This window comes from Carcharhinus amblyrhynchos, unplaced genomic scaffold, assembly GCF_965287045.1.
Source record: "Carcharhinus amblyrhynchos unplaced genomic scaffold, sCarAmb.v2.hapA scaffold_65, whole genome shotgun sequence".
NCBI classification, from domain to species: Eukaryota; Metazoa; Chordata; class Chondrichthyes; order Carcharhiniformes; family Carcharhinidae; genus Carcharhinus; species Carcharhinus amblyrhynchos.
Window position 1 is genome coordinate 629,523 of NW_027649805.1, and position 27,798 is coordinate 657,320.

Below are 27,798 nucleotides of genomic sequence, written 5' to 3' on the forward strand. Positions count from 1 at the left end.
GTGTTCTACGTTCTACCTGTGTTGCCACTTTTAAGGAATTGTGGACCTGCATACCCAGATCCCTGTGTATGTTAATGTTCCTAAGGGTTCTGCCATTTACAGTATAGTTCACACCTAAACTTGGTCCTCTAAAATGCATCACCCCGCATTTGTCCTGATTAAAATCCATCTGCCATTTCTGTGCCCAAGCCTCCAATCTATTTATATCCTGTTGTATCCTCTGACAATCCCTGGCACTATGAGCAACTTGGACAATCTTCGCATCATCCGCAAACCTACCAATCAGATCATCCACATTTTCCTCCAGATCATTTATGTATACTACAAATAACAGAGGTCCCAGTACCAATCCCTGCGGAACACGACAGATCTCCATTTTGAAAAACACCCTTCTGCCCCTACTCTCTGTCTTCTCTAAGAATAAAGAGTAGACCAGCACAAAATCAGGCACTTCAGCCCACAAGTCTGTGCCGACACAGCTGCCTCTCTAATCTAATATTTTCTTGCCTCTATGTGGTTCATAGCCCTGTATTTTCTGCTTATTCGTATATCTATCCAGATGCCTCTTGAATGTTGTTATAGAATCTGCTTTCACCACCTCCTCGGGCAGCGCGTTCCAGGCATTCCCACTGTTTGTGTGAAAAACTTGCTCCTTATTTTTTTTTAAACTTTCACCCTCACTCTCAGCCTATGTTCCCAAGTAATTGACTCTTCGATCCTGGGAAAAACTATCCACTCTATTAAAGCCTGTCAAAATTTTGCTCAACATCCCCTCTCATCTGCCAACGCTCCAATGAAAACTGAAGTTTGTTCAACCTTTCTCCATAGTCCATATCCTCCAAACCAGGCAACATCCTGGTAAAGCAAAAGAGAAAGTGCTGGGAAATCTCAGCAAGTCTGGCAGCATTTGTAAGGAGAGAAAAGAGCTGACATTTCAAGTCCAGATGACCCTTTGACAAAGCCGCTTTGACACCACTCTTTGGGTGAAGAAATGTCTCCTCACCTCCATCCTAAATGGTCTACCTTGAATCCTCAGACTGTGACCTCTGGTTCTGGACTCCCCCACCGCCAGGAACACCCTCCCTGTATCTGTCTTGTCTAGACCTATTAGAATTTTGTAAGTCTCTATGAGATCTCTCCTCATTTGGCTGAACTCCAGCGAAAACAATCCTAACCTAGTCAATCCCTTCTCATACATCAGTCTTGCCATCCCTGGAATCGGCCTGGTAAACCTTCACTGCACTTCCTCGAAAGCAAAAATATTCTTCCTCAGAAAAGGAGACCAAAACTACACACAATGCTTTATGTGTGGCCTCACCAAGGCCCTGTATAATTGCAATAACACATTCCTGCTCATGACTCAAAACCTCTCACGATGAAGGCCAACATGGCATTTGCCTTCTTTACCGCCTGCTGCAACTGCATGCTTACGTTCAGCAATTGGTGCACAAGGATACCCAGGTCCCACTGCACTCTCCCCTCTCCCAATTTACAGCCATTCAGGGAGTAATGTGCCTTCTTGTTTCTGCTTCCAAAGTGAATAACCTCACACTTATCCAAATTATACTGCATCTGACATTGATTAGCCCACTCACCCAACCTGTCCAGATCATAACATAACATAAGAACATAACATAAGAAATAGGAGCAGGAGTAGGCCAACTAGCCCTTCGAGCCTGCCCCGCCATTCAATAAGATCATGGCTGATCTGTCGTGGCTCAGTTCCACATTCCCGCCCTCTCCCCATAACCCTTAATCCCCTCACTTATCAAAAACCCATCAACCCGCGTCTTAAAAATATTTAGCGAGGCAGCCTCCACCACTTCAACGGGCAGAGAATTCCAGAGATTCACCACCCTTTGAGTGAAAGGTCATTCTGAAAGATCTCTGCATCCTCGTCACAGTTCACCCTCCCACCCAACTTGGTATCATCTGCAAACTTTGAGATATTACATTTTGTTCCCTCATCCAAATCATATATTTTGTGAATAGCTGAGGTCCTAGCACTGATCTGACTGGCATCTCACTACATACTGCCTGCCAATTTGAAAAACACCCATTAATTCCTACCTTTTGTTTCCTTTCTGACAACCACTTTTCTATCCATTTCAATATACTTCGCCCAATCCCATGCACTTTAATCTTGCACAATAATCTCTTGTGCAGGACTTTGTCAAACGCATTCTGAAAGTCCACATGTGTCACATCTACTGATTCCCCCTTGTCAACTCTACAAGTTACATCTTCAAAAAAATTCCAACAGATTTGTCAAGCATGATTCCCCCTTCATAAATCCAGGCTTCTATTCTCTTCCAGACGTGAGTACATCCTGTCCCTAAGAATCTTATCCAATAATTTCCCCACCTGATGTAAAGTTCACAGGCCTGTAATTTCCCAAATTGTCTCTTCTGCCCTTCTTAAAAAGAGGAACAATACTAGCTACTCTCCAATCCTCTGGTACCTCACCCATGACTGAAGAGGATACAAAGGTTTTGGCCAAGGCCTCAGCAATTTCTGCCCGTCTCTCTCAGTATTCTGGGATAAACCCTAACTGGCCCTGGTGATTTTTCCACCTTAATGTTTTTCAAAACCGCCAATACCTCCTCCCCTTTTATCTCAACAAGTCTGAGAATGTCAACATCCTCCTTTCTACACTCACCATCCATCACATCCTTCTCCTTTGTGAATACTGATGCAAATTACTTGTTAAAGACCTCACCCACTTCATTTGGTTCCACACATAGATTTCCTCTATTGCCGTTGAGTGGACCTACCCTTTCCTCAGCTACTCTCTTCCTCCTTATATACACATAAAAAGCCTTGGGATTCTCCTTAATCTTGCCTCCCAAGGACATTTCATGGCCCCTTTTTGCCCTCCTGAGTCCCTGTTTAAGCGCTTTGCTGCTATCTTTGTATTCCTCAACAGCCTTATCAGTTTTCAATTTCTGAAAATTTATGTATGCCTCCTTTTTCACTAAGCTCACAATTTCTCTTGTCATCCAGGATTCCTGAATCTTGCCATCTTTATTCTTCATTTTTACAGGCATATACTTGTCCTGAATTGTTAACAACTGAATTTAAAATACGCCCAAATATGAGATGTGGATTTACCTTCAGTCACTCCCAGTCCACATTCCCTAACTCCTGCCTAATATTGTCATAGTTAGCCTTTAGTACTGTCACTCTGGTACAACTTCTATCCTTTTCTACAAGTATCTTGAAACTTAAAGAATTGTGATCACTGCACTTTAGCATGGCCTATCAACCTAACCCACACACACCTTTGGAATGTGAGAGGAAACCTACGCAGACACGAGGAGAATGTGCAAACTGCACAGATAGTGACCCGTGGCCGGAACTGAACTGGGTCCCTGGCGCTATGAGGCAGCAGTGCTAATCACTGTGCCATCATGCCGCCCACTAGCGCAACACTCCCGCTAGGACAATGGTTTGAGTCCTGCCCAGGTGCAGACCGTCCAATTTGTACTGGTCCCACCTCCCCCAGAACTGGTTCCAATCTCCCAGGAATTTGAATCCCTTCCTCTTGCACCATTCCTCAAGCCATATATTCAACTTATCTATCCTGACATTCCTACTCTGACTAGCATGTGGCATTGGGAGCAATTCTGAGATTACTATCTTTGAGGTCCTACTTTTTAGTTTAACTCGTAACACCTTAAATTCAGCTTATAGGATCTCATCTCATTTTCTACTTATAAGCACCACGACACCTGGCTGTTCATCCTCTCCCTCCAAAGTGCCCTACAGCTACTCCACGACATCCTTGACCTTTGCACGAGGGAGGCAATTCTCTATCTCCTTCAATAATTTTTATCTGCGGTGTGAACAACTCACTGTATGTGCTATCCATGACTTCCTCAGCTTCATGGATCCTCCAAAGTGAATCCATCCACAACTCCACAGCCGTCAAGCAGTCTAACAGGAGCTGCAGTTGGACAAACTTCTTGTAACTAAGTGATTGGGCAGGGGTGGTTTCAGTTGTATGGAGAATTAGAAAACCAAAGTTAAAGGAGAGAGTAGAAGTGCAGGTTAATGTTGAGGACTAGTTAAAGGAGCAGAGGGCTCAGGAGAAGTTAGTAATGTTTCCAGGCCATGTAAATAGAGCAGATAGTATAAAAGGTGGCAGGAATCTAACCTCACGCAGAGCAAAAAAGGTGACAAGTATGAGAAGGGAGGTGGTCAATGCAGGACTGAGGGTGTTGTACCTAAATGCGCGCAGTATATGGAACAAGGTAAGTGAGCTTGTTGCCCACGTTGAAATTTTCTGGTACGATGCTTTGGGCAGCACAGAGATGAGGCTGCAAGGGGATCAGGGCTGGGATCTAAATGTCCAAGGATATGTACCTTATCGGAAGGACAGGCCGATAGGCAAAGGAGGCAGGGTTGCATTGTTAGTAAGGAATTAAGTTAAATTGACAGCAAGAAGTGATATAGGATCAGTAGACAGAGAATCTGTGTGGGTAGGGTCAAGGAATTGCAGAAGTGAAAAGACCCTGATGGGCCCCTAGTAGTCAGGATGTGGGGCAGAAAATAAATCAGGAGATAAAAAAGGCATATAAAAAAGGCAATATTACAATAATCATGGGGGCTTTAATAAGCAGGTGGACTGGGAAAATCAGGGAGGTAGTGAATCCCAAGAAAAGGAATTTGTGGAATATCTAAGATTTTTTTTGGACAGAGCCTACTAAGGAACAAGCAATTCTGGATTTGGTGATGTGTAATGAGGCAGACTTGATCAGGGTACTTAAGATGAAGGAACCCTTATGAAGCAGTGACCAAAATATGATAGAATTTACCCTTCAAGTTGACAGGGAGAAGCTGGAATCAGATGTAACGGTATTGCAATTAAATAAAGGTAGCTACAAAGACATGAAGGAGGACCTGGCCAGAGTTGATTGGAAAGGGAGCCTAGCAGGCAAGACAGTAGAACAGCAATGACAGAAGCTTTGGGGAGTTATTCGGGAAGCACAACAGAAATTCATCTCAAGGAGGAGGAAACATGCTAAGTAGAGGTCGAGGCATCCATGGTTGACAAGGGTAGTCAAGGACAGCATAAAAGCAAAAGAGAAAGCATACAAAGTGGTGAGGATTTGTGGGAAGTGAGAGGCTTGGGAAGTCTTTAAAAGCGAGCAGAGGATAACTAAAAAAGCAATAAGGGACGAGAAGATGAAATATGAGTGTAAGCCAGCTAGTAAGATAAAAGAAGATAGGAAGGGTTTTGTTCAATATGTAAGAGGTAAGAGAGTGGTAAAAATAGACGTTGGATCACTGGAAAATGAGGCTGGAGAAATAATAATAGGAAACAAAGCAATGGCAGAGGAACTGAACAGCTACTTTGCATCAGTCTTCATGATGGAAGACACCAGTGGGATGCCAGAGCTCCAGGAGAATCCAGGGGCACAGGTGAGTGTAGTGGGTATCACTAAGGAGAAGGTTCTGGGGAAACTGAAAGGTCTGAAAGGAGGTGATTGACAGGAGCTACCGGCAGGTGGTCGCACCGGGGCCACGGGAGGAAGGCAAGTGGGTAACTGTTAGGAAGGGGAAAGCTCAGATGATGGAGAGCACCCCGGTGGATGTGCCCCTTCATAATAAGTACTCCTGTCTGAGTACTGCTGGGGGAGACAGCTCACCTGGGGAAAGCAGCGATGCCCGGGTCTCTGGAGCTGAGCCTGACACAATAGTTCAAAAAGGTAAGGAAAAGAGGAGGAAGGCAATGTTAATAGGGGACTCTATAGTGAGGGGGTCCGACAGGCGTTTTTGCAGACGCAGACGGGAGTCGTGGATGGTGGTTTGCCTCCCTGGTGCCGGGATCCGGGATGTCTCTGAACACGTCCCAGATATCCTGAAAGGGGAGGGAGAGGAGATAGAGGTCGTGGTACATATAGGTACTGCTGACATAGGCAGGAAGAGGGAGGGGATCATGAAAAGAGATTATAGGGAATTAGGTAGACAGCTGAGAAAGAGGAACGCAAAGGTAGTAATCTCAGGATTGCTGCCTGCACCGAGGGAGAGTGAGAGCAGGAATGGAATAAGGTGGAGGATGAATGCGTGGCTGAGGGACTGGAGCAGGGGGCAGGGATTCAGGTTCCTGGATCATTGGGACCTCTTTAGGGGCAGATGTGACCTGTCCAATAAAGATGGGTGGCACTTGAATCCCAGGGGGGGCGAATATCCTGGCGGGAAGGTTGGCTAAGGCTACTGGGGGTCTTTAAACTAGAAAGTTTGGGGGGAGGGAATCAAGGTGAGGTGACTGAGAGTGAGGAGGTTAGCTCGCAAGTAGAGAAGGACTGTAGACAGTGTGAGAGGGAGTATAGACGGGTGATGGAGAAGGGGAGCGCCCAGACCAAACATCTGAGGTGTGTCTATTTTAACGCCAGGAGCGTAGTGAATAAAGCGGATGAACTTAGGGCATGGATCGCTGCTTGGGGATGTGATGTGGTGGCCATTACGGAGACTTGGATGTCTCAGGGGCAGGACTGGATACTTCAGGTGCCGGGATTCAGATGTTTCAGGAAGGACAGGGAGGGAAGCAAAAGAGGGGGCGGAGTGGCACTGTTGATCAGGGATAGCGTCATGGCTGTAGAGAAGGTGGACGCTGTGGAGGACTGTCTACGGAGTCTCTGTGGGTGGAAGTTAGGAACAGTAAGGGGTCGGTAACTTTGCTGGGTGTTTTCTATAGGCCGCCCAATAGTGACAGGGAAGTTGAGGAGCAGGTAGGGAAACAAATCCTGGAAAGATGTAGTAATAACAGAGTTGCCGTGATGGGAGACTTTAATTTCCCAAACATTGATTGGAATCTCCCTAGGGTAAGGGGTTTGGATGGGGAGGAGTTTGTTAGGTGTGTTCAGGAGGGTTTCCGGCCACAGTATGTGGATAAGCCTACGAGAGGAGAGGTTGTACTTGACCTGATGCTGGCTAATGAACCTGGACAGGTGTCAGATCTCTTGGTGGGAGAGCATCTTAGGGATGGCAATCATAATTCTATCTCCTTCACGATAGCATTGGAAAGAGATAGGATCAAGCAGGCTGGGAAGGTGTTTATCTGGAGTAAGGGGAAATACAAAGCCATCAGGCAGGAAATTAGACGAGTAAACTGGAAGGAGGCGTTTTCAAGGAATGTTTGTCTGGAGCTCTGCACGACAACATTCCGATGAGAGAGGGAGGTTTTGGTAGGTCACAGGAACCGTGGTGCACGAAGGTTGTGATGAACCTAGTCAGAAAGAAAAGAAAGGCCTACAGAAGTTCAGACAGCTAAGAGATGTTAAGGATCTAGAGAAGTATGCGGGTTGTAGGAAGGAGCTTAAAAAGGAAATTAGGAGAGCCAGAAGGGGTCATGAGAAGGCCTTGGAGGGTAAGATAAGGAGAACCCCAAGGCGTTCTACAAATATGTGAAGAGCAAAAGGATGAGATGTGAAGGATTAGGACCTATAAAAGGTGAAGGGGGAAAAGTCTGTGCGGAACCGGAACGAATGGCAGAGGTGCTTAATGAATACTTTGCCTTGATATTCACGATGGAAAATGATCTGGGAGGTTGTACTGCAGGTTTGCGGAGGACTGAAAAGATTGAGTATGTGGACATTATGAAAGAGGATGTGTTGGAACTTTTAAATTCTATCAAGATAGATAAGTCGCCGGGAACAGATGGGATGTACCCCAGGTTCTGTGGGGGGGCGAGGGAAGAGATTGCAGAGCCTCTGGCGATGATCTTTGCATCGTCAATGGAGACAGGATAGGTTCCGGAGGTTTGGGGATGTGGTTCCTGTTTTCAAGAAAGGGCAGTAAAAAGTCTGACAACACCAGGTTTTAGTCCAACCGATTTATTTGATAATAGACTCACAAGCTTTTGGGGTTAGTCCCTTCGTCAGGTGAACGGAGAGTTCTGGCCTCAGACAGAGCACATAAAGCACAGACAGTTTAGAGATTACTGATTAGAATGCGAATCCTTACACCTAACCTGCTGTTCAAGACCTGAAGTGGCTGACAATGTGAGTGGAAGGAGCACTGATCACAGGTTAAAGAGATGTGTATTGTCTCCAGACAGTACAGTAAGTGAGGTTTTGCAAACCCAGGCAAGCCACGGGGGTTACAGATAGTGCGACATGAACCCAAGATCCCTGTTGAGACCGTCCTCATGTGCGGAACTTGGCTATCAGTCTCTGTTCAGCGACTCTGCGCTGTCGTGTGTCGTGAAGGCCGCCTTGGAGAATGCTTACCCGAAGGTCAGAGGCTGAATGCCCGTGACCACTGAAGTGTTCGCCAACAGGAAGGGAACAGTCTTGCCTGGCGATTGTCGAGCGATGTTCATTCATCCGTTGTCGTAGCGCCTGCACGGTCTCCCCAATGTACCATGCTTCAGGACATCCTTTCTTGCAACGTATCAGGTAGACAATGTTGGCCGAGTTGCAAGAGTATTTACCATGTACCTGGTGGATGGTACATGGTAAATACTCTCGCAACTCGGCCAACACTGTCTACCTGATACGTTGCAAGAAAGGATGTCCTGAAGCATGGTACATTGGGGAGACCGTGCAGGCGCTACGACAACGGATGAATGAACATCGCTCGACAATCGCCAGGCAAGACTGTTCCCTTCCTGTTGGCGAACACTTCAGTGGTCACGGGCATTCAGCCTCTGACCTTCGGGTAAGCATTCTCCAAGGCGGCCTTCACGACACACGACAGCGCAGAGTCGCTGAACAGAGACTGATAGCCAAGTTCCGCACATGAGGACGGTCTCAACAGGGATCTTGGGTTCATGTCGCACTATCTGTAACCCCCGTGGCTTGCCTGGGTTTGCAAAACCTCACTTACTGTACTGTCTGGAGACAATACACATCTCTTTAACCTGTGATCAGTGCTCCTTCCACTCACATTGTCAGCCACTTCAGGTCTTGAACAGCAGGTTAGGTGTAAGGATTCGCATTCTAATCAGTAATCTCTAAACTGTCTGTGCTTTATGTGCTCTGTCTGAGGCCAGAACTCTCCGTTCACCTGACGAAGGGACTAACCCCGAAAGCTTGTGAGTCTATTATCAAATAAATCGGTTGGACTAAAACCTGGTGTTGTCAGACTTTTTACTGTGTTTACGCCAATCCAACGCCGGCATACCCACTTCAAGAAAGGGAATGGGGATAGCCCAGAAAATTACCGACCGGTGAGTCTGACCTCAGTGGTTGGTAAGTTGATGGACAGGATACTAAGGGACAGGATTTATGAACATTTAGAGAAGTTTAGTATGATCAAAAATAGTCACCACGGCTTTGTCAAGGGCAGGTTGTGCCTTACGAGCATAGTTGAGTTCTTTGAAAATGTGACCAAACACACTGATGAAGGAAGAGCGGTGGATGTGGTTTACATGGACTTGAGCAAGGCATTTGATAAGGTCCCCCATGCAAGACTTCTTGAAAAAGTGAGAGGGCATGGGATCCAAGGGGCTGTTGCCTTGTGGATCCAGAACTGGCTTGCCTGCAGAAGGCAGAGAGTGGTTGTGGATGGGTCTTTTTCTGCATGGAGGTCGGTCACCAGTGGAGTGCTCCAGGGATCTGTTCTAGGACCCTTGCTGTTTGTCATTTTCATAAATGACCTGGATGAGGAAGTGGAGGGATGGGTTGGTAAGTTTGCTGACGACACGAAGGTTGGTGGTGTTGTGGATAGTCTGGAGGGATGTCAGAAGTTGCAGCGAGACATAGATAGGATGCAAGACTGGGCAGAGAAGTGGCAGATAGACTTCAATGCGGATAAATGTGTAGTGGTCCAGTTTGGCAGGTCCAATGGGATGAAGGAGTACAATATCAAGGGTAGGACTCTTAGCAGTGTTGAGGAGCAGAAAGACCTTGGGGTCCAGGTCCATAGGACTCTTAAATCGGCCTCACAGGTGGAGGATGTGGTCAAGAAGGTGTATGGTATACTAGCCTTCATTAATCGAGGGATTGAGTTTAGGACTCGGGAGGTAATGCTGCAACTTTATAAGACCCTTGTCAGACCCCACTTGGAGTACTGTGCACAGTTCTGGTCGCCTCACTACAAGACGGGTTTAAGTCACAGGTAGATAGATTTCTGATAGACAAGGGAATTAAGGGTTATGGGGAGAAAGTGGGAAAGTGGAACTGATTCACTTCAGATCAGCCATGATCTTATTGAATGGCGGGGCAGGCCCGAGGGGCTCGATGGCCTACTCCTGCTCCTATTTCTTATGTTCTTATGTAGAAGGATGTGGAAGCTATTGAAAGGGTGCAGAGGAGATTTACAAGGATGTTGTCTGGATTGGGTGGAATGCCTTATGAGGATAGGTTGAGGGAGCTAGGTCTTTTCTCCCTGGAGAGACGAAGGATGAGAAGCAACCTGATAGAGGTTATAAGATGTTGAGAGGTATAGATAGGGTGGATTCTCGGAGGATATTTCCCAGGGCTGAAATGGTCGCTATGAGAGGACACAGGTTTAAGGTGCTGGGGAGTAGGCACAGAGGAGATGTCAGGGGTAAGTTTTTCACTCAGAGGGTGGCGAGTGACTGTATTCGGCTGCCGTCGGTGGTGGTGGAGGTGAACTCGTTGGGGTCTTTTAAGAGACTTCTGGATGAGTACCTGGAATTTAATGGGATTGAGAGTTATAGATAGGCCTGGTAGGTAGGGATATAACTGGCGCAACTTGTGGGCCGAAGGGCCTGTTTGTGCTGTAGTGTTCTATGTTGGCCTTGGCCATTTTTCAAAGAGCAATGGATCAGATTTTGAGTGGTCTCTCGGGGGTCCAATGTACTTAGATCACATCCTGGTGACAGTTTCCACAGACAAAGAAATTTGCGAAAGTTAGAGGAGACGTTCAAGAGATTGCGGAGTATATGGGTTGCAGATTAGGAAAGAGAAATGTGAGTTTTTCAAGGTCTGTGTCAGGTATTTAGGTCACGTTCTCGCAAGTGAAGGGTTACATAAAACGCCAAAGAATCCATAAAGTGCTGAGACCAGAAACGTATCCCCATTGAGGTCTTTCGTGGAAATCACAAGCTTTTTGGCAAATTTGTGCCTGACTTGGTGACAGTTTTGAAATCTCTGCATCGGTTGTTGATGAAGGGACAGGCGTGGCAGTGGCGCTGGAGTGTGAAAAGGCTTACCAGGCAGTGGAAAAAGCATGGAAGGAGTTTGGGACCTAATCCATTTCCACTCCAAAGGACCTCTGCAGCTGGCCTGTGATGCTTCATCATAATGTGTAGGAATGGTGTTATCTGATGTGATGGCTAATGGAGAAGATAGGCCCACTGCATTTGCATTGAGGTCACTCTCTAAAGCGGAAGAGAAGGAGTCATTGGGCATCATTTTCGACATTATCAAGTTTCACCACTATCTGTACGGCAGGAACTTTCTCCTACTGATGGACGACAGATGGCTGACCAAAGTTTTGGGACCTCACTCATGGGTTCCATCCATGGCCTCAGCTTAGCTGCAGAGGTGGGTGTTGATATTACTGGGTCATAGTCACTTGTATGAAATGTGCTATTGCCCATTGGACTGACATGCAAATGCATTATCCAGGCTGCCATTCCTTGTCACAGAGGTCCTGGGTGATGCTATCTAGACCATGTAATGCATTTTGGAAGGTCTAATACAGGCAGAAGTGTGTAGTAAAAGGCAGAATCCTCAAGAGTATTGATAGGCAGAGGGATCTGGATGTACAATTACACAGGTCACTGAAAGTGGCAATGCAGTTCGGGGCATTGAGTTTAAAAACTGGCAAGTCAAGTTGCAGCTTTATAGAACCTTAGATAGGCCACATTTGGAATACAGTGTTCATTTCTGGTTGCCACACTATTAGAAGGATGTGGAGGCTTTGGATGTTACCTGGTATGGAGGGCATTAGCTATGAGGAGAGGTTGTAGAAACTTGGTTTGTTCTCACTGAAACGACAGAGGTTGAGGGGCAACCTGATAGAAGTCTACAAGATTATGCGAGGCATGGACAGAGTGGACAGTCAGAAGCTTTTTCCCAGGGTGGAAGAATCAATTACTAGGGGACATAGGTTTAAGGTGCAAAGGGCAAGGTTTAAAGGAGATATACAAGGAGATTTTTTACACAGAGGGCGGTGGGTGCCTGGAACTTGCTGCCGGGAGAGGTAGTGGAAGAGGATATCGTAGTGACTTTTAAGGGGCGTCTGGACAAATGCATGAATAGGATGGGAACAGAGGGATATGGTCCTTGGAAGGGTAGGGGGTTTTATTTCAGTTGGGCAGCACGGTCGGTGCAGGCTTGGAGGGCTGAAGGGCCTGTTCCTGTGCTGTAATTTTCTTTATTCTTTGTCATATACTTTTCACAAGGTGATAAGTTAACGGTTACAGCTGCTAAGGTGAAACAAGCTATAGGAAAGGATCCTGTACCGAATCAAGTAGTCGAAGTGGTCCAGGAGAGGACAAGCCAACAGAAGAATCTGGAACTGAGGCAGTATGGAAGCTGGCAGTGGGAATTGTCAGTGCAGGCCAGTTGTTTGTTGTGGGGCATGCAAATCGTCACACCCCTTCCTTGAGGAGGAAAGTGTTGGAGTAACTGCGCCAAAGGCACCTAGGAGTGATGCAGATGAAAGAGGTGTTGCGTAGTTATGTTGATGCCAGCATTGAGAAACAAGCAAGCTCATGCGGGCGTATTCCAAGATCTGGAAGGCTCAACCTACATTGGCATTGCACCCATGGGAATGGCCAAGCGACCCTTGGGAGCGCATCCACATAGATTTTGTAGGGCCAGATGTTGCCGATGGCAGTTGACGCACACTCAAAGCGACCGGAAGTGATATGTATGAAATCAATGACCAATCGACCTTTGACAAGCTTGATGACGTGTTTGGTAGGTTTGGATAACCTGGTTGCAAGTGAAAACAGGCCGCAGCTAATGTTGCAGACTTTGAGGAATACATCGAACTGCAAGAAATTTGTCATATAAAGTCTGCACCCTACAAGCCAGACACAATGGGTTAGCAGAGCGTTTTGTACAGTCCGTTAAACAATCTTTGGAGGCTTCATGGGGGAAGGGTCATTAACATGAAGATTAAACCAGTTCTTGAGTGTGTGCAGGAACCACCTCCCATGCAACAACTAAATGCTCAGCCATGGAGTTGATGTTTGGGAGACAGTTGCATACAATGTTTAACCTACTGAGGCCTGATGAGTTGAGTGGTGGAGAGGAATCAGGAGGCGCAAATGGGCTGGCGAGCCGAACATGCCGAGCTAAAGGCATTTCAGAAGGGTGAGTTGGTTCTTGCCAGAAACTACAGTTCATGGGAGAAGTGGGTTCTGGCCCTGACTGTAGCCAAGACAGGGCCATTGTCCAATACGGAGGAAACTTCAGGATGAGATGATTTGGTGACAGCATGTGGACCAATAGCTGGCGTCTCTACATCAAGGGGTGGGGTCCCCATTTACAATTTTGGAGGTGTTCTGAACAACACCAGCATAGGTACCAGGAAAGTTTCATGTCATGTGTAAATGACAAAGTTGTGACCTGGATCCCCAAATCCAAGTCATTAATTTAATAAATACTTCACAATATGGAACTTTTTAAATAATGCAGAAGCAGTGAGGAGACCATGTAGTTTGACCTCACCCAATTATCACATCAAGAATATTCAGCATTAAGAGGCATGGCTTTAAATTAAGGGGTGGTAGTTATAGGACGGATGTCAGGGGTAGGTTCTTTACCCAGAGGGTGGTGAGGGATTGGAATGCCCTGCCTGCTGCAGTTGTAAATGCGCCTAGTTTGGGGGCGTTTAAGAGATCCGTGGATAGGTTTATGGACGAGAAGGGATTGGTTTAGGTTAGTGGGTCATTGTTTTGTAACTGGTCGGCGCAACATCGTGGGCCGAAGGGCCTGTTCTGCGCTGTAATGTTCTATGTTCTATTCCGTAACTTATCCAGATTGTCAATCAGCAAAAACAGCTCAGCTTCAGATGTCTATGAAGAAGGCTTAAAGGAGCTCATTCAAGATGGATAATTTTATTGTTATTGCTTTGCAAATCAACTCCTATGAGTCTCACCAATGTTTACAAGTGCAGCATAAAAAGCATCCTTTCCGGATGTATCACAGTTTGGTATGGCTTCTGCTCTAACCAAGACCATAAGAAATTATAAAGGGTTGTGAACGTAGCCCAATCCATTAAGAAAACCAACCTCCCATCCACTGACTGTCTACACTTCCCATAGCCTCGGAAAGACAGCCACCATAATTAAGGATCTCATGCACTCCGGACATTCTCTCTGCCACCTTTTCCTGACAAGAAAAAGTTACAAAAGTCTGAAAACATACTCCATTTGACTCAAGAACAGTTTCTTCCTTGCAGAAGAATTGGGTGATGAAATGGCAGATAGAATTTAATCCAGACAAATGCAAGGTGATGCATTTTGATAGATCCAATTCAGGTGGGAGCTATAAAATAAATGGCAGGACCATCATGAACACAGGCACACACAGATCTGGGAGTACAGGTCCACTGATTCTTAAAAGTGGCAGCATAGATGAAAAAGGCGGTGAAGAAAGCATACGGCATTCTTGCCTTAATCGAACGAGGCATCGAGTATAAAAGTTGGCAAATTATGTTACAGTTATATAAAGCATTGGTTCGGTCACGTTTGGAATACTGTGTTCAATTCTGGTCACCACATGACCAGAAGGACGTGGAGGCTTTGCAGAGAGTGCAGAAAAGGTTTACCAGAAGGTTGCCTGGTATGGAGGACAGACGTCAGAGGTAGGTTCTTTACTCAGAGAGTAGTAAGAGCGTGGAACGCCCTGCCTGCAACAGTAGTGGACTCGCCAACATTAAGAGCATTTAAATGGTCATTGGATAAACATATGGATGATAGTTTAGATGGACTTTAGATTGGTTTCACAGGTCGGTGCAACATCAAAGGGCCTGTACTGCGCTGTAATGTTCTGTGTTCTATGTATTAGTTATGAGAGAGATTGAATAAACTGGGACTATTTTCCCTAGAAAAATGGAGGCTGAGGGGCAACCTGATAGAAGTTTATAAAATTATGAGAGACATAGATAAGGTAAACACTTGGAAGCTTTTTCCCAGGACAGAAATGACAATTACAGGGAGGTACAAGTTTCAGGGAAAGGGGGAATGATCCAGTAGATATGTGCAGGGGAAGCTTTTTACACAGAGGGTGGTGAGTGTTATGAATTCTTTTACTGTGCAAAATCAAATTAACTTAGGGACAACTTAAAAAGGGCAGCTCCCTAAAAGGAGGGGAACAGCCCAAAATGGAAAACAAAGTGGAAAGAAAACGTAAAACATCAAATTAAAATGTGATTAATGGGGTCAATAATACACCTCAGTTCTTGTGGTGCCCAGTGGGCATGGAAGGTGTTAACGGTGCCCCTGGACACTGCATGCTCCCTTTCCAGGGACACCTGGCCGCAAATATAGCCACAGTAAAGAGGCGGACAGGTTGGATGACTCCCATGATTACCCATTGCCTGGATGTGTTGGTGAAATGTCTTGCTAGGTTCACGAGGAGTTTCACGAGGAGGTCCCCCCCGCCACACACACACACACACACACACACACACACACACACACACACACACACACACACACACACACACACACACACCAGGCACTTGTAGATCAGGAATGTGGGACTGAAGTGCAAATAACATATCAATAAAGGATTCTTCAGAAAACTGAAAAGGTTGTGCAGCCTATAACATGCAACATGGACATGGTCCAGGAACTCTACAAGATTGCAAAAAGAGCACACTTCGGAGTCCATGAACCAGAAAAACCTATGGTTATACAGTAATGCTGTGTGCAGCACCCTCTACCTCAGCTCCCCAAGATAGTGGAGGGGATCCCTCCACAGGGGGATCTCCAACGGGGACGTCCGCTGCCCGGCGGCAGGGTGGTGGATGTTAGGAATGCGTTAACAGACCTTCCAATTAAGTCTGAATTTGATGTCAAGTATTCAATAAAAGTCACTGATAGACACAGGGGACACAGGTGACACTGTGGGTTGAAGAAGAATTGTGTGTGGAACTAGATCAAAGAAATAAAGGTGGTTTATGAAGAAGCTGATCTTGTGTCTCCTTTACTGAACTACAATTGAGAGGCTCAAACAGTGGTAGCAGAGGATGGTTCTAAGTAAAGGACTGCAAATGATGACTTTTTTTTAAAAAAAAGGAGACTTCACTCAAATTCTAACCAACAAAGGAGTGTGTAGGAGACAACAAAATGACTGAACCCAGAGTAAAAGTATCAGGATATGACTATTCACCATTATTTTCAGAAACTGAACCTTATTACCAATGGAAAAATGAAGTTATCATGTGGACTATGAAAGCTGATTTGAGAAAAAGAAAACAAGGAATGGCCTTGGCTCTTTCTTTACCATATAGAAGGGAAATTAAGAACATAAGAAATAGGAGCAGGAGTAGGCCATCTAGCCCTTCGAGCCTGCCCTGCCATTCAATAAGATCATGGCTGATCTGAAGTGGATCAGTTCCACTTTCTCCCCATAACCCTTAATTCCCTTGTCTATCAGAAACCTATCTACCCGTGACTTAAATATATTCAGCGAGGTAGCCTCCACCACTTCAACGGGCAGACAATTCCAGAGATTCACCACCCTTTGAGTGGGGAAAAAAAAATTAGACACGAAGTATTTTCTGAATTGGAGTTGGAGCATTTGGACTTAGAGGAAGGACTGGACACTTTCTTAACCTTTATGGATAAGATCTATCAAAAGGATGACTTATTGAGTGTGTATGAAGCCTGGTTAAATTTTGGAAATCAGAGAATATTTATATTGAGGAAGATGTGATGGAATTTAGCAGACTATATATAAAGCTGCATAAACACTGGTTGGAAATTCCACAGTTTGTGTTGGCATTTAAGTTTGTGGATTATACTAAAAATGACAAATATGGATAGGCTGTTTTTGACACGAGTTAAATCTGGAGATAAAGATCCCTTATATGACCAAATTAAAACTTTTTTTTTAGGGAAACATTCTATCTCTTCGGCTTTTATGATAAAAATGGGTCAGTCAGTGGTGGACTGTAGCAGATACGCTATTAACAGGATGGTGAGATCATACAGGCACAAACCGGCTGTGAGAGTATGGCAGAAGGTTGAAACCCAGAAAATATGAGCACAAAAACCTCTTTAATACCCATAGCAAGAGGAAGGATATGGAGAATGGTAGCAGAAAAATGAATCTCAGAAATGCCCATGGTATGATAAATCAGTGTTTACCAAGCCAAGACAGTTAGTAAGATTTTGCAAACCCAAGCCAAGTGGTGGGGTAGGGGGTTTTAGTTCAGACAGGCAGCATGGTCGGTGCAGGCTTGGAGGGCCGAAGGGCCTGTTCCTGTGCTGTAACTGACTTTGTTCTATTCATTTAGGATCTCGCCCATCTCTTGTGGAACTGCACATAGACTACAGCGGTTAGGATTATATTCATTGGAGTTAAAGCTCCCCTCAGTCACCTGGTTGAGACGTTTTGGGCAAGATTCTCAAAATTTAGCCCAAATTGAATCCATCTAGCTAATTCACTGCTGATTCTGTGAAATTTTAATCTGTTACACCTACCTGGTATAAGGGACCTTGTCAAATGCCTTACTAAAGTCCATATAGACAACATCCACAGCCCTTCCCTCGTTAATCGTTTTTATCACCTCCTCAAAAAACTCAAATTAGTGAGACATGACCTCCCATGCACAAAACCATGCTGTCTGTCGCTAACAAGACCATTCAGTTCCAAATGTGTATAGATCCTACTCCTAAGAATCTTCCCCAACAGCTTCCCTATCACTGATGTCAAGCTCACTGGCCTATAATTATCCAGGTTATCTTTGCTATCCTTCTTAAATTTCAGGAGAGATTGGGCAAACTGGAGTTGTTCTCCCTGGAAAGACGGAGGATGAGGGGCGACCTAATAGAGGTGTATAAAATTATGAAGGACATAGATAGGGTGAACAGTGGTGGGGGCCTGGAATGCACTGCCAAGCAAGGTGGTAGAGGCGGACACGCTGGGGTTGTTTAAGACTTATCTGGATAGCCACATGAACAGACTGGAAATGGAGGGATACAAATGAATAGTCTAGTTGGAAGCATGAGCGGTGCAGGCTTCGAGGGCCAAAGGGCCTGTTTCCTGGGCTGTACTGTTCTTTGTTGACAACATTGGCTACCCTCCAATTTTCTGGGACCTCACTTGTGGCTAATAAGAAAACAACAATTTCTGTTAGAGGCCCAGCAATTTCCTCGCTTGTCTCCCTCAGTAGTCTGGGATAGATGCCATTTGCCCCTGGGGATTCGTCTGCCTTAATGCTTTTTAATTCACCTAAAACATTCCTCTTTCGTAATGGGCACTTTTTCCAATGGGTTTACACACCCCTCCGAGACACCATCAATTGACGTGTCCCTCTCCTTTGTGAACACTGATGCAAACGACTCATTAAGGATCTCACCCCTTCTTTGGTTCTACACATAATTTCCCTCCTTTGTCCTTAAGTGGACCAACTCTTTCTCTAGCCACTTTCTTGTTCCAAATATATGTATAAAATGCCTTGGGATTTTCCTTAATCCTGTCTGGCAAGGACATTTTGTGACTCCTTCTTGCCTTGTTCTTTGCTGCCATCAGACTTTTGAATGATTCTATCATATATTGTGCTGATTTTTCTCTTCACCCTATCTGTAACAGCAACACTATATTCTGTGTCCTATTCTTTTCTTTTCCCCTATGTTTTCTATGAACTGTATGCTTTGTCTGTATAACATGCAAGAAACAATACCTTTCACTGTATCCCAATACATGTGACAATAATAAATAAAATCATGACAAAGTAGATTTCTAGAAAACAGTAAGGCTTGTGTTGATCCAACACTCACACTTTGAGCTTGGTGCATAGACCTGCCTTCATTTCTGCCAGGAGCTGCAACAGCGTTTCCAACAAAATTTGAGAAGAATTAACCAAGAATTCCCGACCACAGGCTACAGCAGCCACATCTGTAATTAACATAAAAGTAATAGGTAGCATAAGTACATAGTTGGTAAAGGACTGGAATTTCCTGTAAAAATATCACCATCAGAAGTACAATAGAAATGCACTTCAACCTGTGGCTGTCAATCTCACTTTAATGTGGATATACTGGTGTTGGACTGGGGAACGCACAGGAAGAAGTCTCACAACACCAGGTTAAAGTCCAACATGTTTATTTGGAATCACAAGTTTTCGGAGTGCTCCTCCTTCACCAGGTAAGTGGGGAGTAGGTTGCACAAATATGGTATATATAGACAGAGACACAAATGTAAGATATTGGTTGGAATGTGAGTCTTTACAGGTAATCAAGTCTTTACAGGTAATGTGAGTGGAGAAGGGATAAGCACCAGTTAAGGAAGTTTGAATTGTCTCAAGCTAGGACAGTTAGTAAGATTTTGCAAATCCAGGCTAAATAGTGGGATGGGGTTTTAGTTCAGTCGGGCAGCATGGTCGGTGCAGGCTTGGAGGACTGAAGGACCTGTTCCTGTGCTGAATTGGCTTTGTTCTATTCATTTAGGATCTTACCCATTTCTTGTGGATCTGCACATAGACTAAGCTCCCCTCAATCACCTGGTTGAGACATTTTGGGCAAGATTCTCCGACCTCCCAGTGGCGTGTTTCCCGCCAGCGGGAGGTAGCGCATTGTTTGCTAATAGCACGATTCTCTGGTAACGCTGCTGAGTGGGAATTCCCACTGGCGTCACCCCAGTGACCTCACTGGCACAGCAGTTAGCACTGCTGCCCCATAGCACCAGGACCCGGGTTCAATTCCTGGCTTGGGTCACTAACTGTGCGGAGTCAGAACATTCATCCTGTGCATATGTGGATTTCCTCTGGGTGCTCCGGTTTCCTCCCACAGTCTGAAAAACATGCTGATTAGGTGGATTGGCCGTGCTAAATTCTCCCTCAGTGTGGCTGAGCAGGCGCCAGAGTGTGGTGACTAGGGGATTTTCACAAAAAGCAAAAGAGTGGGGGTAAATGGGTGTTTTTCTGGTTGGCAATCGGTGACTAGTGCTGTGCCTCAGGGATCAGTGTTAGGATCGCAATTGTTTACAATTCACCTAGATGATTTGGAGCAGGGGACCAAGTGTAGTGTCAAAATTCGCAGACGACACTAAGATGAGTGGCAGAGTAAAGTATGCAGAAGACACTGAAAATCTGCAAAGGGATATAGATAGTCTAAGCGAGTGGGCGAGGGTCTGGCAGATGGAGTACAATGTTAATAAATGTGAGGTCATCCATTCGTAGGAATAACAGCAAAACGGACTATTATTTAAATGGTAAAAAATTGCAATATGTTGCTATGCAGAGGGACCTGGGTATCTTTGTACAAGAATCACAAGGAGTTGGTTTGCAGGTGCAGCAGGTAATTAAAAAGGCAAATGGAATTTTGTCCTTCATTGCTGGAGGGATGGAGTTTAAAAACAGTGAGGTTATGTTGCAGCTGTATCAGATACTGGTGAGGCCACACCTGGAGTACTGTGTACAGTTTTGGTCTCCTTACTTAAGAAAGGATATACTGGCACTGGGGGGTGGTGCAGAGGAGATTCACTAGGTTGATTCCAGAGTTGAGAGGGTTGGCTTATGAGGAGAGACTGAGTAAACTGGGGTTATACTTATTAGAATTCAAAAGAATGAGGGGAGATCTTATAGAAACATATAAGATTATGAAGAGAATAGATAAGATAAAAGCAGGGAAGCTGTTTCCATTGGCGGGTGAAACTAGAACTAGGGGGCATGGCCTCAAAATAAGGGGGAGCAGATTTAAGACTGAGTTGAGGAGGAACTTCTTCACACAAAGGGTTGTGAATCTGTGGAATTCCCTGTCCAGTTGAGGCTACCTCATTGAACGTTTTTAAGGCAAGGATAGATAAATTTTTGAACAGTAAAGGAATTAAGGGTTACGGTGACCGGGCGGTTAAAGGGAGCTGAGTCCACGAGAAGATTAGCCATGATCTTACTGAATGGCGGAGAAGGCTCGAGGTGCGAGATGGCCTACTCCTGCTCCTAGTTCTTAGGTTCTTAATGTAAGCCTACATGTGTTTAATAAATTTTAAAAAACTTTTACTGAGTGTTTCATATTTGAGAAGTTTCAAATGATACTGAACATAAGAACAACAGTGATTGTTAGGAAAACAAAGGTAGTTTTAAGGGATTTGTATTGGTAAATATTAGAAATGACATATAGTTTTAGTGAGTTTAAAAGCTTTTGTGGAAGGAAGGGTAAAACCTAGCTCAATAATGAGTGCAGGCAGGCATGTCAGGAGCAGCACCGTCCATACCTAAAAACCTGAGGAAGCTACCAAAACAAAATTACTTGTGTGCCAAACAGCATAAGCAGCAAACAGAGATACTTAAAGTGCATGATCAGCCGTGATCATATTGAATGGTGGCACAGGCTCGAAGACTGAATGGCCTACTCCTGCACCTCTTTTCTATCCTTCTGCAGTCACTTCCTGCTCTTAAACTCTATGCCTCAACTAATTAAGGAAAGTATACCATATGCCTTCTTAATCACTTTATCCATCTGTCCTGCTACCTTAAGGGACCAGTGTACTTGCACACCAAGATGCCAAATTTCCTTGGATCCCATGGGCTCTTATCTTTGCTATCAGTTGCCCACATGGGACCTTATCAAAAGCCTTGCTGGAGTCCAAGTAGACTACATCAAATGCCTTTGCCTCATCTACACACCTGGTCACTTCAAAAAAATTCAATCAAGTTGGTCAGGCATGATCTCCCCTGAACAAAACATGCTGACTGTTCCCTCCTGAACGGCTTGGCCCTAATTTTTAGATTATGGCCTCAGGCTCTACAGCCTTCAACAGTGGAAACAGTTGACTCTCATCCAACTGTCCTGTCCTTTCTGTAAATACTTCGTCAACTTATAGAGTCATAGAGTTTACAGCATGGAAACAAGCCCTTCGGCCCAACTTGCCCATACTGCCCTTTTTTTAAAAACTCCTAAGCTAATCCCAATTGCCCACATATGGCCCATATCGCTCTATACCCATCTTACCCATGTAACTGCCTAAATGCTTTTTAAAAGACAACATTGTACCTGCTTCTACTACAACCTCTGGCAGCTTGTTCCAGACACTCACCACTCTCTGCGTGAAAAAATTGCCCCTCTGGACATTTTTGTATCTCTCCGCTCTCACCTTAAACCTATGCCTTTAGTTTTAGACTCCCCTACCTTTGGGAAAAGGTATTGACTATCTAGCTGATCTATGCCCCTCATTATGTTTTAGACCTCTATAAGATCACCCCTCAGCCTCCTACGCTCCAGAGAAAAAAGTCCCAGTCTATCCATCCTCTCCTTATAACTCAATCCATTAAATCCTGGTAGCATCCTAGTAAATCTTTTCTGCACTCTTTCTAGTTTAATAATATCCTTTCTGTAATAATGAGACCAGAATGGCACACAGTATTCCAAGTGTGGCCTTACCAATGTCTTATACAACTTCAACAAGACATTCCAACTCCTGTATTCAATGTTCTAACCGATGAAACCAAGCATGCCGAATGCCTTCTTCACCACTCTGTCCACCTGTGACTCCACTTTCAAGGAGCTATGAACATGTACCCCTAGATCTCTTTGCTCTGTAACTCTTCCCAACACCCTACCATTAACTGAATAAGTCCTGCCCTGGTTCAATCTACCAAAATGCATCAACTCACATTTGTCTAAATTAAACTCCATCTGCAATTTGTAGCATCCGCTGGCCTAATTGATCAAGATCCCATTGCAATCTGAGATAATTTTCTTCACCGTCCACTATGTCACCAATCTTGGTGTCATCTGCAAACTTACTAATCTATATTCTCATCCAAACTTTTATAAGATGACGCCTCAAACTTCTGAATTTGAGGGAATAAAGGCCTAATTTGTCTAATCTCTCTGTGTAGCTTAACTCCTGAAGTCCAGGTATCATCCTTGCAAACCTGCATTGAAATCCCTCCAAGGCCAAAAGTCTGCACCAACAAAACTACACTAACTCTACACTTCCCAGCACTTGGCCCTTGCCTTAAGTGTTATGACATTTCAAGTGCTCATCTACTTGCCTTTTCAAGTTTGTCAGGTTTCCTGCCTCTACTACCCTCCCAAGCAGTGAATTCCAGACACCCACCACCCTCTCAATGAAAAGTCTGTTCCAAAATCCTCTCTAAACCTCCTGCTCCTCACTTTAAAATTATGCCCCCTCATTATCGACCCTTTTCCTAAGGGGAATAGCTGTTTCCTATCCACCTTCTCTATATCACCATATGTTGTACACCTCAATCAGCCCCCCATTCGCCCAAGTGCCCCATATTCCTTCTTAAATGCCCTTTAAACTGTCCTGCTACCTTTAGGCATCTGTGGACAAACACACCCAGCTCCTTCTGAGTGTATCGCAAATGGTAAGAGGTCTAGCACTGAGCCCAGTGCTACAACATTGGACACTGACCTCCAGTCACACAGTCTTCTACCACCACCCTCTGTGTCCTACCACTAAGACATCTTGGATCTATCTTTCCATGTTACTATTGGATCCTATGTGCTTTTACCTTCATCAGTTTCCTTGTCAAAGGCTTATCCCAAAGGGTGTATGGTCACTGCCAAAGGGTATCTTGCCTCAAACAAGATACTCAAGCAATCCATGAGACTATAAGATATGGGTTCAGAAGTAGGCCATTTGGCATATCAAGTCTGCTCCACCATCCAATGAGATCTTCAGCTCCACTTTCTCGCTTTATTTCCATAAATTTTGCTTCCCTTACTAATTAAAAATATGTCCAACACAGAGTATAGGGTCATCTATTTAAACACAAATGAGGAAGAATTTCTTCTCTGAGGACGGTGAATCTCTGAAAATCTTTGCTGCAGAGGCTGTGTTGTTGAGTAAGTTAAAGACTAAGATAAATAGATTTTTAATTAGTAAGGGAACAGATATGATCAAAAATTTAGCACAGGTATTAAGAATGCTCTACAGAATACAGAAGCTGGTTTTAAACTGGAATGGAGCTTACTTGTTACAATTCCTGCCAATGCCAGAACAAACTGGTTTTCATCTGAATCCAGATTCTGTTGCTCCTTGACACTTCCATCTAGAGATTTCACAAAACTTTCAATTGTCTGTCCCACGATATTAAAGAACCTTTCTGCTTTGCTCTGTTAATTAAACAAGAAGGATCCTGTTCAAATTCTGTTAATGTGCAGACACACAAAGATATTACAATGTTGAGAAATGAATTAGAATCAGAGGTTTACAGCATGGAAACAGGTCCTTCAGCCCAACTTGTCCATGTTGTCCAATTTTTACCACTAAGCTGGTCCCAGTTGCCTGCATTTGGCCCATATCCCTCTATACCCATCTTACCCATGTAACTGTCTAAATGCTTTTCAAAAGACAAAATTGTACCTACCTCTATTACTACTCGGTCCAGACACTCACCACCCTGTGAGTGAAATAATTGCCCTTCTGGACCCTTTTGTATCTCTCCCCTCTCATCTTAAACTGTGCCCTCTAGTTTTAAACTCTCTTACCTTTGGGAAAAGATGTTGACTATCTACCTTATCTATGCCCCAATTAAAACTATTTAATAAAAATTATCTTGCAAAACAAAAAATGTTGTAATGTTGAAAATATGAAATGAATATTGGGAAAATGCTGGGAATACTTGCATGTCAGACAGCATTTATCGAGGGAGGAAAAAATGTTTCACATCTACAACCTTTTATCAGAACTGCAGAAGGATGTGACAATTGAGGGACAGAGAAGGAAGAGTTGGCATGGATAAAAAAGCAGCAGATGAGGTCTCTAGTGTTTGGGAGGTGAGACATAGAGGAAGCAGTGAGAATATGGGGAGGGGTCAGGGCTGAAAAAAAGAAATGGAGTGGTGAAGGAGCTGTATGAGGTCTTTGGGAAATGAGGAGCTAGACAGAGTAGATAGGGAAAAACTATTCCCTTATATAAAAGGATCAAGAGAGGGCACAGATTCAAAGTGATTTGCAAAAGAAGCGAGTGCAATGTGAGAGAAAACTTTTTCACAAAATGAGCGGTTCATGGCTGGACTGCACTGCCTGGATGTGTGGAGGCAAGTTTAATCAGGGCATTCAAGAGGGCACTAGATGACTACTTGAACAGAAACAATCTCCAATGGCACTAAGTCTATGATTCTTTTATTCTATGATTCAAAGTCATATTGCTCATTCAAAGGATGAGTGTGCGAAAGGAGGACACTGGGACAGGCAACCAGCGGCAGCTAGAGGAGAGTGCGAAAGGAGGCCACCACAATGGGCAGTCGGCAACACCTGGGTAAGAATGCGAGAGGAGGACACAAAGATAGGCAGCCAGAATTACCTACAGGAGGACACTAAGACAAGCAGTCAGCAGCACTTAGAGGAGAGTGTGAGAACAGAACAGCAGACATACTATCAGCAACACCTAGAGGAGAGTGAAAAGAAAGCTACCAGGACAGGCAAGGAGAGTATGAGTCTAGAATCTTGGAAGATGACCACCAATGCATTCACTTTTTCTATGACTACTTCTTTAAGTACTCTGACATGTAGATTATTTATTTATTGGCCTGAGGATTTACTGGCCTTCAAATCCATCAATTTCCATACTGATTTGCTTCAGTTGCTCCCTCTCACTAAACTCTGCATTCCCAACATTTCTGATATGTTATTTGCAAGTTCCCTTGTGAAGACAGAACTAAAGTATGGATTTAGTTGGTCAGCCACTTCTTTGTTCCCCATTATAAATCCCCTTGTTTCTGACTGTAAGTCACGTGCCTTCACCAATCATTTCCTCTTCACATAGCTAGAGAAAGTTATGTTCTCTGAAAACTTTCTCTCAAACTCTATCGTGCCACTTCTTAATCAATCCCTTGGTCTTCCTTTGATGAATTCTAAAACTGCCCCCAATCCTCAGGTCTGCTGTTTTTTCTGGCCAATTTGTACACCTTTTCCTTGAATCTAATAGCATCTTTAATTTCCCTTGTAAGCTACGGTTTGACCACCTTCCCTCTTTTAATTTTATGCCGGGCAGGAATGAAAAATTGTTCTAGTTTATCAATGCGCTCTTTGAATGTTAGCGATTGCCTATCCATCGTCGTCTCATTAAGTGATGTTCCCCAATACATCACAGCCAACTTGCACCTCATACCATCGTAGTTTCCTTCATTAAGATAGAAACTACGGAAGATGGAAAGGGGCCTTTGAGTCTACTCCGCTATTCATTACGATCATGGCTGACTGTCCAACTCCACAGCCTAATCCTGCTTTTTCCCTATAACCTTTAATTCCATTCACCCCAAGTGCTGGATCCAGCTGTTTCTTGAATACATTCAATGTTTTGGCATCAACTACTTCCTGTGGTAATGAATTCCACAGGCTCACCACTGTTTGGGTGAAGAAAGTCTCCTCATCTCCATCCTAAATGGATGATCCTGTAACCTCAGACTATGACCCCTGGTTCTGGACAGTCCCATCATCGGGAACATCCTCCCTGCATCTAGCTGTCTAGTCCTGTTAGAATTTTATAAGTCTCCCGGGATCCCCCTTCATTCGTCTGAACTCCAGTGAAAACATCCTAACCTAGCCGATCTCTCCTCATACATCGGACTCGCCATGCCCAGAATCAGCCTGGTAAATCTTCGCTGCACTCCCTCAAAAGCAAGAACATCCTTCCTCAGATAAGGAGACCAGAACTGCACACAATAGATGTGGCCTCACCAAGGCCCTGTGCAACAATACATCAATTCAGGACCCTACTCTTACAATCAACTTAGTCACTCTCCATCATGATGAAGAATTCTGCCATATTATAGTATCTCATGCCCAAAGGGTCTTGCATATCTAGATTGCCAATGATTCCTTTCTCAATAAATAATACCCAGCACTGGATGGCCTGTTCTTGAGTTTGTTCCTCAATATTTTGGTCCTGAAAACTATCCTATACACATTCCTGGAATTCCTCCTGGCAGTAGATCCCAACCTTTTCAGTAACATGGCACATTTCAATGAGACAAACAATTCCAAGGTGCATTTTTTCAGCTATTAATTGCTCATAAAAGTCCGACTATGTAGTAATCTCCACACATCTCTCAAGTTTCAGTGACTACTACAGAAGTAATTATTGTCTGTGAGATGCTTTCAAATATCATACGGTGGTGCAAACTGTGATGGAAATACAGAAACACTCTTATTTATAATACCACATATTTCTCCATTTGCATCTGGGCGCCCAATACAGACATACACACACCAGTATATGTACACACACAATTGCATATACATATATATCATAAATATGTCGCAAACACACACAGGCTAGGTTAGGGTTCTAACCCTAACCCTGAAGCTATTAATAGCCTGCAGTTCCTGTATCATAGGGTACTAAAACAAGGAACTGATTCTTTAGAAACATAGAAAATAGAAGCAGGAGTAGGCTATTCAACCCTTCGAATTGCTCTGCCATTCATTTTGATCATCAAATTCAATATCCTGACCTTGCCTTCCACCATATCCCTTGATTCCTTTAGCCCCAAGAGCTATACCTAATTTCGGCTTGAAATCATGTTTTGGCCCCAACTATTTTCTGTGGTATTAAATTCCACACATTCAATACTCTGTGTGAAGAAACTTTTCCTCACCTCAGTCCTGAAAGATTTTTCCATTATCCTCAAAGTATGGTGACTCCTCCACCATTGGGAACTTTCTTTCTGAATCTACCTTGTCTTGACTCTTGTCTTGCCACTGGATCTAGATGGGAATTG

At 44.3% G+C, this 27,798-nt stretch overlaps 1 protein-coding gene across 1 annotated transcript in view; it reads right to left on the reverse strand.

Moving 5' to 3' along the window:
- hsf2bp (heat shock transcription factor 2 binding protein) overlaps positions 1-27,798 on the reverse strand; it is a 98,331-nt gene that overhangs the window by 14,960 nt on the left and 55,573 nt on the right. Inside the window, exons 4-5 of the mRNA XM_080182541.1 lie at positions 24,046-24,187; positions 18,884-19,001 (exon numbers count right to left, since the gene is read on the reverse strand). Coding sequence (XP_080038667.1) covers positions 18,884-19,001; positions 24,046-24,187 — 260 coding nt within the window. The remainder of the gene's footprint in view (positions 1-18,883; positions 19,002-24,045; positions 24,188-27,798) is intronic.